Here is a 13,549-nt window from a genome sequence, read left to right on the forward strand (position 1 = left end):
TATTGTTTGGAATGAGATTGGGTATGATCTCAAAGCTAGCTAGTTCTGAGATTTCAGTCTCAATTTCGGCGCTTTTGTTTCTTGTTTGCACCAAGCCCAGCCTTAGAGGAAAACCAAATAGCTGCAGTTCTGTACTTGATGATTATCTTTAGATGCCTAAATGATTGATGAACTAGCCTCAAGCTGTATTCTTAATGACACTTTTGGTCTGATGGCTTACATATTCTTCTAGCTAAATCTAATATGTAACAGCATTTAATTCGAGGGGTAAGTAGGGTAATTGAAATCAAGATTAAGGAAACATTTAACTTTGCAATATTGCTTTAAAAGACAACTGTGAGTGTCTGTTTTAGTGTTGAATTACTAGCTGCACAGTTCTCTTCTAAGTGGAGTTTCAAATGCACTTTTTTGTGACTAAGGGATTGGAACCGGTGTGTTTGCTGCTGAGAGTTTATCCCAGCTTGCTGTGAAAAACGGGCTGTACTTACTAACACCAAAAATAAAAGAGAAGGTATGGAGATAATAAATTAGCCATGGAAAGTTAATGCTCTGAAGTGAAGGTGATAGATTGTTGCAGTGAGTGTCTGTCACTTTTAATAATTGAGGCTTTGCATAGTTTATTTCAGGAGTGCTTAGAACCCTCGCCGTCCTTATAATCTTGGTTTTAGTGCTGCTTCAAAAAAACCAACTAAACCAAACAAAATTCATATTAGTTTTGTGTTTGATTGCTATAAATCACCCAGGCTTTTGTGAGTGGTAGTCCCTGAGGTTTGAGGCAACAGGAAGAATGAGTTGTGCATTTAGTTTGGAGGCCTTGTCCAAATAAAATAACACCAGTTCAGAATGGAGGAATTGGTTAAAAATCTGCTATCGCTCTTTCATGTCAAAAAAAACCTGTCGAATTAAATTAGTGTCTAACTTTGAGGTCACTTTATACTCCTTAATTTATTCTTAAGCCATTGAGGACAGTATTTATGTCCTCAGTCCTTGTTTTCCACTGTTATTTCATGTGCTGGGAGTACAGGATATTCCTCGGTCACCCTGGTCATTGATTTGTAATGTGCTGTACGATGTGAGTTACAAAATTGCTCCACTGCATATTTTTAAAGAAATGTTTGAGATCATCAAAATGCTTAGCTCCCTTGAAATGATTTACTACCCAGGGGTAAAGGATCAAATGACAGGACACAATTCCTTACAGATTTTCTATATATTCCTCTGGTTCATCTGCTATATCTGTGGAATCAGTAAAAATTTCTCAAGAATGTTGGACGTTTCTGTAAGGATGTTGTTTTTGCTTGCTTACAGCTATTTTTCCTTTTCATCTTGAGACGAACTGTAGTATCTCTTCAGAAAACTGTTTCTGTGCTCTTTTGTGTATGCACATGCCTCTCTGTTAGACCTATTTCCAAGGAAAACTCAGTGAGAAAACCAACTTCTGTTCTTTTCTGACCTGAGAGTCAGAACTCTTCTGTGCATGGGCTGTGCACCCAGACTGCTGAAGGAATTTCTCTGCCAGGATGCTCACTTGCCTGCTGGATCTCTGAGCTCCTGAGTGACGTGTGGCCTTGCCAGGGCTTTTAAAGTCACTGCATGAGTCTTCTCAGAAGGAATTAAAGCGCTTATAGATTGTATTTAGTAACACTTCATCAATTTTTGCAGTTGTTGTTGTGATCCTTTTTTTGCTTTGTGAGGTTCTGAAGAGTGCTCCATAATTATTTTTACTCTCTCTTCATGCACTTAGATCCAGCAGAGGATACATGCACCCCAACTGACTCAGACTTGGGAAGGAAGAGCAAGAAGGAGCAGATAAAAATGTGGTTCAGCCCAAGGAGCAGGAAGGTTCGATACGTCGTGAACAGGAGCCGGGCTGAGACTAAAAGCAATGACCTTGCTCAAGACACGTCTTCAGTTTATGATTTCTTTCCTTCCCCACCTCACCCTCAAGAAAAGCCCTCCAAGCCAACAAAAAGACCAACCCAGAGACAGATTAAGAAGATGAAGAAGAAACATCTAGCAGACATTAACAAAGAGTGGAGCTTAGAGAAACCTGAGCAGAAAAGAGCCGAGGAGAAGACTCCCAAGGAAAAGTGCGTGACCATCTGCAGTCAACCAGTGGTGCTGTGCACTCCGGAACCAGAGAGTCCTGAAGAAAGACCTCAGCAGGAGTCTGTAAAGGAAGCTGACTCCAGCAATAATACGGAAGATGTGGAAGTTCTACCCCAGGCAGAATCCCCAGAGAAGAAAGATAACAGTGAGGTTGTGTGCTCTGCACGAGATAGCAAGGAAAAGAATTGTGCTGCAGAGACATTGCTGTCAACAGCAAATGAAGTTACGCCTTTGAAACGTGCAAGGGAGCAATCCAGACTTCAGGAGTCCACTCCTCAGTCTAAAAGAGCAAGGAGAAGTGAGAGGGGCATTCCTGGGAAGGCAGGCAGGCAGGCTGAGGAGGAGTCACTGCAGGGCTCCCCCGTCTGCCCAGCCACTGAACAGACACCAGTTCAGATTTCTCCCTCTGCATCCAAACTCACTGGCACTGGGATGAAGACAAGAAGATCTGCAGCCCTTCAAGCCATAAGCAGTCCTTCACTTTCAGAATCTCCCTCTACCCCATCCACTTCTAAGACTTGCAGTCAAATAGCAACACCACTCAGTCCTGCTCTGTTGAAATCCCCTGGTGGCAACACAATTGCCAGAAGAAATTACAAGGGAGAGACTTTGCTCCATGTTGCTTCCATCAAGGTAGGACCATCTTCTTCTAGTTCAGCTTTAAGCAGAGGTTTAAAAAGATAATGTTGTTTTAAAAATGTTCTGGAAACCAGTTACTTCAGAACATCCTGTTTTGGGGAAGGAAATCTCAGGCTCTGATCTTTTTCTTCTAGGTTTATTGGGAAGTTTCCAACCTGATTCTCTGGTTTCACAAAGAAATGACTGTTGGAATGATCAAAGATGATTGTACTTGGAAACTCAAAGCATTACAGTGTCAGCTATACCTGCGAGTTCTAGGAAGCGATAAGCATTTAAATGTTTTGGCCTGGTGTGCCAGAAAGCTGTCTCTCATTTGTCATAAGGAGTTTAGGAACTATTTCAGATCTCACTGAGTGACCTTGTTCAGTTCAGCCTGAGCTGGTAACTCAGCCAGGACAAGATCTGAGCTATGTGCATAAAGATAACTCTCTGAAACATCAGTTAACTATTATATAAGCATTGAGATCCAACACCTGATGCAAGTGCTTGCTCAAGGTGAATGAGGTGCTGCACCCTGTGATTGCCATGCTGAGCCCTGTGCCCTGGAGGGAAGGGACAGAGCTGGGGTGTTCTCCATTTTGTGCTGTCTTGGTCCCTTTGTAGAAGCTGGTTAACACATGTCCCACTCACCAGATGCACTTACGGCAGCTCCCTCCTGAGAGGTCCTTTCAAGGAGTTTGTAGTCTGGCAATTCGAGTGTACTTAGTGCTGAATCATAAAATACAGATGCCGTGTGGTTAATAAACTGCATATACTGGAAGAATTGATTCCTCTCTAAGCACCTGACATTTATCCAGCACTTCTGTCTGGTGAGACAGAGGCTGTTCTTGATAAATAACTCTGTCCTCTTGCATAGGTATTCTAATAAGCCCCTCCTGCTGCACGAGACCTTTTTAAATGGAAGTGTCAGCTGAGCTGAGTCGAGTTCAAATCTCATATTTGATGTCATTAATATGGAATTAGGGGGGAGAAAATGAAACGTTGTCCTCCCAGGACTCAAGAGCTTTAAAGGAGAGATCTCTTGCTGCCTCTTGTCTTAAGTCCCTCTTTATTAAAACGCTGTTTACAAATTACCCTTCTGTTATTTTCTGGGCGTTTGTAATGAATACAGTCATGACTGACTGGTTCTGAAAAAAAATGGATCTGCCTTGACAACTTTTCACACAGGTCTGGTTTCCAGCAGCATTCCTGATGCTTCTTTGGAATGCAGGTATTTCATCTAAGAAAACAGCATCCCTGAAGGTTGTTGAGGCCTGGAGTATTGGCATGTTGCTGATCTGCCAATAAGGTGGTTTTTCATGGCGAAGCATTTCGAAGATAAATAGGGAAAAACTAAACAGCTCATGCTGCAGACAAAAAAGGATAAACATGTTTTGATTACTGAAGTTTAGTGGTGTTGCTGGCACTCCTTACTGGCGTTGGTACAGCCAAAAAAAAAGCTGATTTCCAGCTGGAGTGTGGGCAGTGGGATGGGCTTTTTCAGTCCTGTGAGTTCCTTTTGGTGTTGTCTTTTGATGTTTATAATTATTGAGCTAAAGTGGGAAGTGGCTTCTGTTCCTCATTAGTTCTGCTGTGGTTTTTATCCACCAGCTCCATATTCATTGAGGTGCTCATTAGCAAAGGTTTGTGTAGCTGGGTCGGGCTTCAGGGTGATCCCAAAGTTTGCTTTGAAAAGGAGCTAAAACAACACGAGGAAAGTGATCCCTTGGTTATGATGTATTAACTTGCAGGAACCCTGTATGAACTGATGAAAGTATTTTGCCAAACCGGTCTTGAAAATACCAGGCTTCATCCCCTTTGCGATATTCTCAGTGTGGGGTTTAGATTTGTTGGTTTGGGTTGGGTTTGGTTTGGTTTTTTTTTTTTTTTTCCCCTTCAGATTAGTTCTGATTTTTTTTTTTTAATTGTGAAAGCAGTATTTCTCTTCCAGTTTTGTTTTATTGGCAGTTTTTTTTCCTTGTCGTTTTCACAGCCAGTAATGTTTTTCCATGTGTGTAAAGGGAAACAGACTTGTAGCTGCCACCCTCCCCTAAAGTAAAATGAAGTCTAATTCTCTGGCACTTCATTAATTATGAAAACAATTCTGTATTATTTTCATTAGCTGTTAGGGTCTAATACCCAGAACTTAATTAAAGCTAATTGAATTCTCCCTTTTTTCTTATTTAAAAGAGATCATAAACAACGTTAGCAGGCATGAAAAGTAAGTGTTGTGCTGTTTCCAATGATTCTGAGGGATTGTCCCCATTTACTACTACTACTACTAGTTATTATTTCACTGAAATCAAAATGGTTCTCAAGAAAGCTTGTAGTGTGGATGAACTTAATGCTGAGTTAAACTAATAAATGAAAATAAATGTGACTCTTCCTGTAGCAAACAGCAGTCATGTTTATCTTCATAGCCATTGAAGGTGAAAATCCCAATCAGTTAAAATACAAAATGTGACCTATTCAACTCCCAAGTATTCTAAACTAGTGGGAAATTGCCCCATCAACAGCCCTTCCGCCCACGTGGGAATGTTTTTTACAGTAAGAGAACAAATCTGTTCCCAGGACCAGCTTTTCCATGGCAATTAAATCGCAGCACAGCGCCACTTAACAGAGTTGGTGCAGAGTCCTGGATCTGCTGTGGGGAGAAGAACCCCCCAGTTCCTTGGCACTGCATTTCACCTCTGGGGGGTGAGCCTGTGCTTCTCCTGCTTTGCTGAGGGAGGTGATGGGGCAGAGCACAGGGAAATTGCAGCACGAGGGGAGCAGAGGAGCTTGGCAGCAGCCGCGCTGTTACAGGGAGTGGCTGGGAAATAGCCGGGAGAAGGCTTGTGAGGCTTCAGGTTAGAAGGAAGTAAGGAGTTGTCCCTGCTCTGAGGAGAGAAGAACTTGCCTCTATGCAGAGCATGTACTGAGTTTGAAGAGAGAGATGGTGTATTTGGGCTAGATTTGGTTTCCTCCTGTTCCAGGGACCCTTTAGTTTTGACAGCTCATGACAGCTTTCCCTCCTTGCACTCTCAGGAGGGCTGACAGAGGCTTCACCCATGGCTAGCCTGCTGTCCTGGACTCTTCATGGTCATTATAATTTACTCGGTGAACTAATTCCTTCTGAGCCTGTGAGAGTGTTCCTTGTGTTGCTTTGTTGCCAGTTAAGGACACATCGGGAAGGAGAGCAGAGGAGATGTTGTGGTTTTGTCAGCATGTGATGGCAAACATCAGGATGGCTCTAAAATCTTGTTTCCAGGTGTCTGACCTGGTCAGCTGGGCACTTCCTTGCTTTTGGTAGGGATCTGTGTGTGTCATGGCTGAGAGATGTGTCACAGAACATCTCCTCTACTGGAGGAAGGAGGTGAAGGCACATATGAAATAGTGCAATGGTTTCAAATGCACGACTTGAGAATATGGAAACTGGCCATGAGTCAAAGCAATCCATCTTCTCAAGTGCGGATTTGGAAGCCTGGAAACAAGTTACCATTTCTTTTTCCATAATGCTTGGTTGTCACTTGCCTTGTTTCTGAGGCTGGGAAACTCCTTGCATGCATTAAAGGTTAAGCGTGGCATCTTGTAAGTTTGCTATTAGGGCCCAATCTGCTGTGTAGGGAGTTCATTTGGAGGCTTTTGAGGTGAGAAACTTGAAGGATCCTGGGAGGAGTTCACAATTCCTGTAAGCTCTTTAATTCATATTTGTCCTCCTTGACCATTTATGAGTTGTAAGTAATCTAGTTCCCCCACAGCTTAAACAGCAAATGGCATTGTGCTTGAAAGGGATTTTTTTGGTTCATTCGTTTGACCTAAAGATTGAAGTTGCTTGGTTAAATTTGTAAATAAAGGAAGAACTATTTGGTTGAAGGAGTACAGGTTTTTTGCTTCATCTTCATGTACTGTCCTAATTCTTTGGATCTCTGTCTTTAACTGGCAGACTGTGTTTTCTGGTAGAATATGTTTCCATTTATTTAGCGATTTGACTTTTCGGTGAAAAATACCTTGATTAATGGAAATTGTAAAGGGCAAAATGGAAAAAAAAAACCCTGTAAAATAAGACTGAAGGGACACTTGCAGTTCTTAACCATACGTATTAAATTCAGGACTTGAGGGAAAGGAAAAAAGAGCTCCAGCAACCTTGTGTAAGCCAAGTAGGGATGGTTTTCTGGGCTTATGCCAATCGTGGCTGCAGGAACTAAATTCTCCTTGGGAGGAGGAGGTGCTAAAGCCGCGTAAATGCTCTTCCCTGTGTGATCTACTGCGGGCTCCAGCTCCGCCAACAGATGGCCCCAGTGCCTTTCCTGCTTCTCCGCTTTCCCCAGCTCCCGGGAAGAGCAAACCCGTGCCTTTGCTGCCTTGTCACTACAGCTGAGCTCTGTGATGAGCAGGAAATGTCCTGAGCTTTGTTTGTTCCGAATGGATAATTCTGCGTTCGGCGGCAGCTCCTGCCTCTTCAAGAGCTGGATGTAATCCTTCATTGATAATTAGATTCCAAAATAAACACTTGCCTGTGAATTCTTAGTGGTGGGAGCGTTTTTCTACCCGGTGTTTGCCTTGTTCTCCCTTTCTGGAGAAGTGTCTCCACTTAACGTTTCCCCTCTGTTGCTGCAGACTGCTAAGAGGGTCTCTCCTTGTGGCCCCTGGCTATGGCTTCTTAGTGGAGACTGGGGATTTTCCTGCTGCATCAAATAGACTCGAGGAACTAAATGTACGGAATTAATTTCGGCATTAGTCAAAGCACATCTTTATGCAGCAGGTTGGAATTAGTCATTCTGTACTAATAGGTGCAGTAGTTTCTTCTGCTCTCTTGTGGAGGGAGGACATGGCATTGGCATATTTGTGTCTGGGATTTGCACCTACATGGTCCTTCCCCTTTCTTGTTTAGAGTTTAGCAAAGCAGTTACTAGCTTGTAAATGTTAGTCATTCCATCAACTTTGATAGAAGTGGCCAATGTAAAAAATAACCAAGCCAGTTGTTTTTTTTACTCCCGGATCGCAGTTATTTGGCTTGACTTGTCATCAAAACCTGTTATGAGCCTCTGGAAGATCCAGGCAAATGTCAGAGGCACCTCTGGTTGGATTTGATGATCTTATAGGTCTTTTCCAACCAAAAATGATTCTGTGATTGTGGTCTTGCTTGCAGGAGGGACTTGATAACATGTCTGTTAATGATCTGCCACTTGAAATTTAGTCTTCTGCTTTATTTTAGCTAAATGTTCACATTAATGTGAGCGACTGAAGAGCCTCTGAGGACACAAAAGGCGCATTCTCCTGGCTCTGTTTTGTTAACATCTCTCTTGTAATCCTGATTGGCAGTGCCCATCCAGGCACTGCGCAGCTCATGACAGCTTTCCCTCCTTGCTGTCACTCTCAGTGCTTGGTGCTGGTTGTAGGGAGCAGGTTGCATTTACAGATGTCACGATGACAATATTTATCCTCTGTAAGCAGCAAAACACCAATTTTCTAATTTTGGCGTGGGCCTGGATTTAAGTCAGGGGACGTTGTCAGTCCTGGCGTCCGTGCCAGCGACGTTTCCTTTGATGAAGCCACAGCGATGTTTTACAAATCAATGCTCCCATAAACTGATCTGAAAAGCTGTGATACTACCTGATGCCCACACAAATTATTAGCTCTGCTTCCTGCTTTAAAGCAGTACTCCTGAAATGTCAATCCCTTTGCAGCACATGTTTGCAAACTGAACTTTAAATGATAAGCTCAGCTCTCGCTCATTATGGATAATTGTGCCTTCTCTCTGTCGGGAAGGATCCTAACGCCGAGCGCTGTCTTGGCTGCCTCTGCACGACTTCTGAGGTTTGATGTGTGTCTGTCACCTTGCGACCACGAGGAATGTGCTGCTGCTAGAATCCTTTAATTGCTTTGAAAGGGAGCATTTTGCTGGGACATCCAGATTGTGAATACAATGCATGAAATTTATCTCGGATGTGTTAATTGGCCTGGTGGTTGTAAAGCCAGTGAGTCTCAGCATAATTTCGGTGGATTTTGAGTTTGCAGTTGTTGCTTGCTGGATTTATTTTTGCAGAGCAGTCTGTCTTAATGTTTTTTCTAACTTGAGTAAAGAGTGAAGATTAAAGCTGTTTTGTTTTTTCAAAGAGTTTCTTGGTAACAAAATCGGATTAAGTTTGTTTTATTGTATTTAAAGCTTAATATAATGTTCTCTCCCTTTTTCTAAGGCATGCTGTGAGTAGCACCTAGAAATTCCTTGACTTTTCATTACTTTAAGAGAACTAAAATTTGATGTATATCATGGATTAAATCTCTCTCTTTTAGATCTTTTTTTATATTATATATTTGGCCTCGGCAAGAGCTACATACCAGTTTGCATATTAATAGCCTCTTCATTTGGGATCACTGTACCCTGGTCTAGGCAAAGTGTCAGCAGTGGTTTTGAAACACTTCTATTTTGCCTAAAATAATAATTGAGGCCTGCACTGCAGAGATCTCCTTGCCTCAGCTTCCTCAGGTGCCTTCTCCTTATCTATTTATAGCTGCATCTGGATGTGCTCCAATCTTACTACCAGCTTTGCTTTTCAGGGTGTCAAAACCTTGGATTCCCAAATTCTGCCCTTTTGCTTCCTTTGCCTCATCTCTATTCAGCCTCTTTTCCGTAGCCTCTGCATCAGTTTCCACCCTTTCCACACCTCCTTGCTTACGGTGAAAGCTGAATACAGCATTTCTCCAAAAAGTGATTTAAAAGTATTTTGGTAGATAACTGTCAGAGGAAGGGGTCAGTGAGATTCACCATAAAGTAGTAATTGTAGTGTTAAATGAAACTCTTTTCCTTTTGTGGGAAACCAATTTCTAGAAGCTTGTCAGGCTTATTAATTTGTTTCACCTATGTTTTCAGCCAGTTATTTAGATTAGCTTGAAAAAAAAATCCAGTCTGAAGGACGAGGAAATTCTCAATAAATGTTCCTTTAATCCTTGCAGTTTGACTCCAGTGGACAGATTGCAGGTAGCGCAAACCTTTCCATTTATTTTGAATTAACTCTCTTACATACATAGTTTTTATCCAGAAATACGTATTTGTGAAAATGTGTGGATGGTTCTAAATGAACATCAATGATTAACTGTGGTCTCCAGATCAGTTGAGCTTTTGTTATCCTGGCTGTATCTACATGGAAGGCGTATATCATTACATTTTTATTGCAGCTAAATTTGTAATTGGGCATCTCTCAAATCTGTGTTGTGTCTGTGTATTCTCTTCTTTCCTTTTCCATAACTGCTTGTGTTTTTTCCTCTGTAGGGTGACTTAGCAGCTGTGGAGCAGCTGCTGAAGAACGGGGCAGATCCCAATGTCAAAGATAATGCAGGCTGGACACCACTGGTGAGTGTTGAAGGCTTCTTTCTCTCATCTGTCTTTCAGTCAGATTTTGAAGACGTTTTGGATGTTCCTCTCCGATATTTTAGTTCCCTTCACTTACATTTAGGTGACAGAGATTTATGCAAAGTGAAGAAGTGATGGTAAACAAGGTTAAAAGAGTTCATCAGCAACCACTGACCTGCCCAGGTGTCATTCTCCTTTGCTGGGGTGTAGGGCAGGCCACGAAATCGATCAGCCTGTGACTCTGCAAACGCAGAAAATACAGCCAGTATAACTCAAAACCGATCAATTCCAAACAATGTGTTTAATGGTTTCCTAATATCCTCAGTGGTTTGGAAATATATCAAGTAGTGGAGTGAAAAAATTAGTCGATTGAATTACAGAAAATAAACACCAGGTTCTTTCCAATCATGACTTCTTCCTCTCCCGCACAATATTCCTGATGGCCTGTAACCTGGAGGCTTTTGTTCCCTGTAGTCTCATTTGCACACAGCTGGCCTTTGTTCCGTTCTTCTCAGGGTTTTTTGCTAGCGCCGCGTTCCAGGTTAATTCCTGTCGGGAACGCGATGCAGCATCCTTGCATCGCCTTCCCTCGGCCATCCGCGGGGCGCTGGAAATGAGCCCGAGAGGAGCCCTCCTGTGAGCTGTGCCTCCCCTGAGTTGAACTCACCAGAGTTTCCCCCCGTGTCTCTCTCTCCCCCCCAGCACGAGGCGTGTAACCACGGGCACCGGGAGGTGGCGGAGCTGCTGCTGCGGCACGGGGCGCTGGTGAACACGGTGGGCTACCACAACGACTCGCCCCTGCACGACGCCGCCCGCAGCGGGCACGTGGCCGTGGTGGAGCTGCTGCTGCTGCACGGGGCCCGCCGCGACGCCGTGTGAGTACCCCTGCAGTCACCGCCGGGGATTTCACTTGCTCACTGCCCCCCGAGTGGTAAAAACGTCCACCTCGCTGCTAGTTCGTCTGCTGAGCTTCCTCTATGCCGTTTGTAACTAGGCCAGAGTAAAGGCTGACATTTCCGAAAAAATTTGGGAGGGGTGGTCACCCCTGACGCAGAAGTGAGCCCAGGGGTAAAAAAAAAATCCTGAGCAGTGTAAAGAATAAAAAAATATAAACCAAACCCTGAAAGAATTTTCTAACCCGATAAACTTTAACTTTCCTCATAAACACATTCAGAACCCAACTAAAGGAAAAAAATACTTTAAAAAAAAAAAAAAAAGTCCAGAGCAGATTTAAACAGTGTTAAGAAAAAGGAGAAAAAAAAAAAAACAGTCCAGGAAGCTTCTCTGCCTCAGCTAGCTAAACTAACTAAAAGGACCACGCCACGGCATCCAGAGTGGATGTTGAGCGAGTATGAAACAGAGCTGGTGATGAATGTGGTTTCTATGAAGTGAGGGGGTGGGTGTTAAATGTGTTCTCTGCTGTGCTTACATCCTCCTTTTCCAGGTGGGTGTTTCCTTTCCTTTTGGCTTTGTCCTAAGCTTTCCTGAGCACGCCTGACTCATAGAGAGCTGTAGAGAGACTGTGCTAGGAAAGTAACAACATATGCTTACCCTAATCTTACGCTTTCCTGTTGGCATCTTGTTATAGCTGCTGTCAGCTCTAAGATGCTGAGCTAGATGAGTTTTGAACTGCTACAGCTGTTTTTTGTCTCTTTTACTACACTTCTTCATAGCAGAAGGCATTTTGCTCCAGTCTCCTCTGTTTTCACAAATGACATAGACACAGGCTGAGATTTGGGAATTTTCATTTTTGCCTTTCTGGATCAAAGCACTAATCCTTGGTACACCTTTTAATTGAAAAATAAAAAGCTGAGTAATTTCAGTTGACTCTTCTGCACAGTTAAGTCACCTGAAGATTTTGGCATTTGCGTATAGGAGGTGCTAAAGAATCTTTCAGCCTATGAATGACCCTGCAGCCTGTTAGTATTCCAGGCACTAAATGTAATTTTAGGTGTTGTACTGTTGTTGTGCCAGGGCCTGTGTGTATAAATTTGAGTCCGGTGTGAGTTGTCAATAGGGGGGTGTGTGTATAGAAGCACAACAGGATGAAGTCTAGCATGATACAAGTTTCCTTGGCAGCCACATGAAGATGCATAAACAAGTTCAGCGTAATCACTTCAGCTCTCAATATTCACACTCTTGAAGCTTACAGAATTAAGGTGCTTTGTGGGGAAGCATAGGGTTTTCGTAAAGTCCTAATCTTGAATATATTAGAGTTTAAAAAACAAGAAGACAAAGCCAAAACAAAGCAACAAGACTTCAGCATGAAAAAGTAAAACAAGGATCAGTTGTTCATCTTCACTTTGTTCTTGAGCTGCAAGGACCAGTGCACCTGGAAGAGCTGACAGCTTCAGGGATTTTTCAAGCCGCTTGAGTATGAGGAACTGGTTGTGTCACACTTAGCATGTGTCTGGTGTTTGGAAGCACAGCACAGCCAGCAGCTTTGCTGTGAGCTTGTGGCCGGGTTTCAGCTCTGGTGGCTCTGCACAGCCCAGGCTCCAAATGCCAGCAGTGGGCTCTGCAGGGCTCCTGTTAGCCTTGGTCTCTGCTCTGTCTGCTCACACAAACAGAGGTCAAGCTGAACCTCTTTCAGCTCATTCTACGTGAGCAAACATGGCTCTGTTGAAACAGAAGCTAGTTAATCAGGAAAGGGGAGATTTATATAAACCTTAAGCCCTGCTTTAACTTTTCACTGAATGTAGATAATGTTCAGTTCAAATCTCTGAGAGCAAATTTAGCTGCCATTAATCTTTGTGTGATTTGTCTGGGTGCTGTGGCACAAATTCAGTCCTGTCTGTCCTGCCTGGAATAACTGAGGCTTCCAGATCTTCTGTAGGCTCTCTGTCTCTGGCATATAGAAGGTTTAGTTGTTTGTTTTTGTTTTTTTTTTCCTAGTGGATGCAGGTACCCTTGTAATGGAGTTACATCTGACAAGAGGCTTGTTTTTCTGCAGTGACTTTTTGTTCTTAAATCCCTGAAACCGGCAGACCATAGTTTTAAAAACAGGAGATGAGAACAGGCTGATCACTTAAAATGGTGCAGTTAGAGTTCATTTCATTATGGCTAGTTATAATTGGTCTCTTTCAGCCAAGGAGAGGGCTGTCCTTTATATAGTGAGATAAAATGATTCTTCTTTATCTCACAGGAGCGGGGAGGAAAGTTTGGTCAGTTCACTGTGGTTGCTTAAGTGTTTTACTTCAGCTAAGCTAAGTAAAATGTGAACATGACAAATGCATTCAAATGTTACTTGGGACACCATGAAATCTATGGCATGAAACCTCACAGAGGTGACTGATGTCTTGCTGCTGTCTTAACAGTAGAATTAACTCAGTTTTGTGTCTTAATGTTCCTTGTGTGTTGAAGAGTTAAAATCTACTGGAGTAAAAACAGAGCTTGCATTGAACAGCCTGCTTAGAGCAGTAGTTCTGAAATTTATCATGATACTCAGTTGTGCCAGGTGAAATTTATTTTAAAGGTGTGCAGTGATGA

The 13,549-nt window shown here is 42.8% G+C and overlaps 1 protein-coding gene across 1 annotated transcript in view; it reads left to right on the top strand.

The window, feature by feature from the left end:
- The window catches only part of BARD1 (BRCA1 associated RING domain 1), a 38,826-nt gene that overhangs the window by 8,031 nt on the left and 17,246 nt on the right, over positions 1-13,549 (top strand). Inside the window, exons 4-6 of the mRNA XM_066189435.1 lie at positions 1,745-2,742; positions 9,980-10,060; positions 10,763-10,935. Of these exons, the coding sequence (XP_066045532.1) occupies positions 1,745-2,742; positions 9,980-10,060; positions 10,763-10,935 (1,252 nt within the window). The remainder of the gene's footprint in view (positions 1-1,744; positions 2,743-9,979; positions 10,061-10,762; positions 10,936-13,549) is intronic.

The sequence above is a fragment of the Chamaea fasciata genome, unplaced genomic scaffold (genome assembly GCF_029207755.1).
Source record: "Chamaea fasciata isolate MVZ Bird 193981 ecotype frontalis unplaced genomic scaffold, bChaFas1.0.hap1 SCAF_8, whole genome shotgun sequence".
Lineage (NCBI taxonomy): Eukaryota > Metazoa > Chordata > Aves > Passeriformes > Sylviidae > Chamaea > Chamaea fasciata.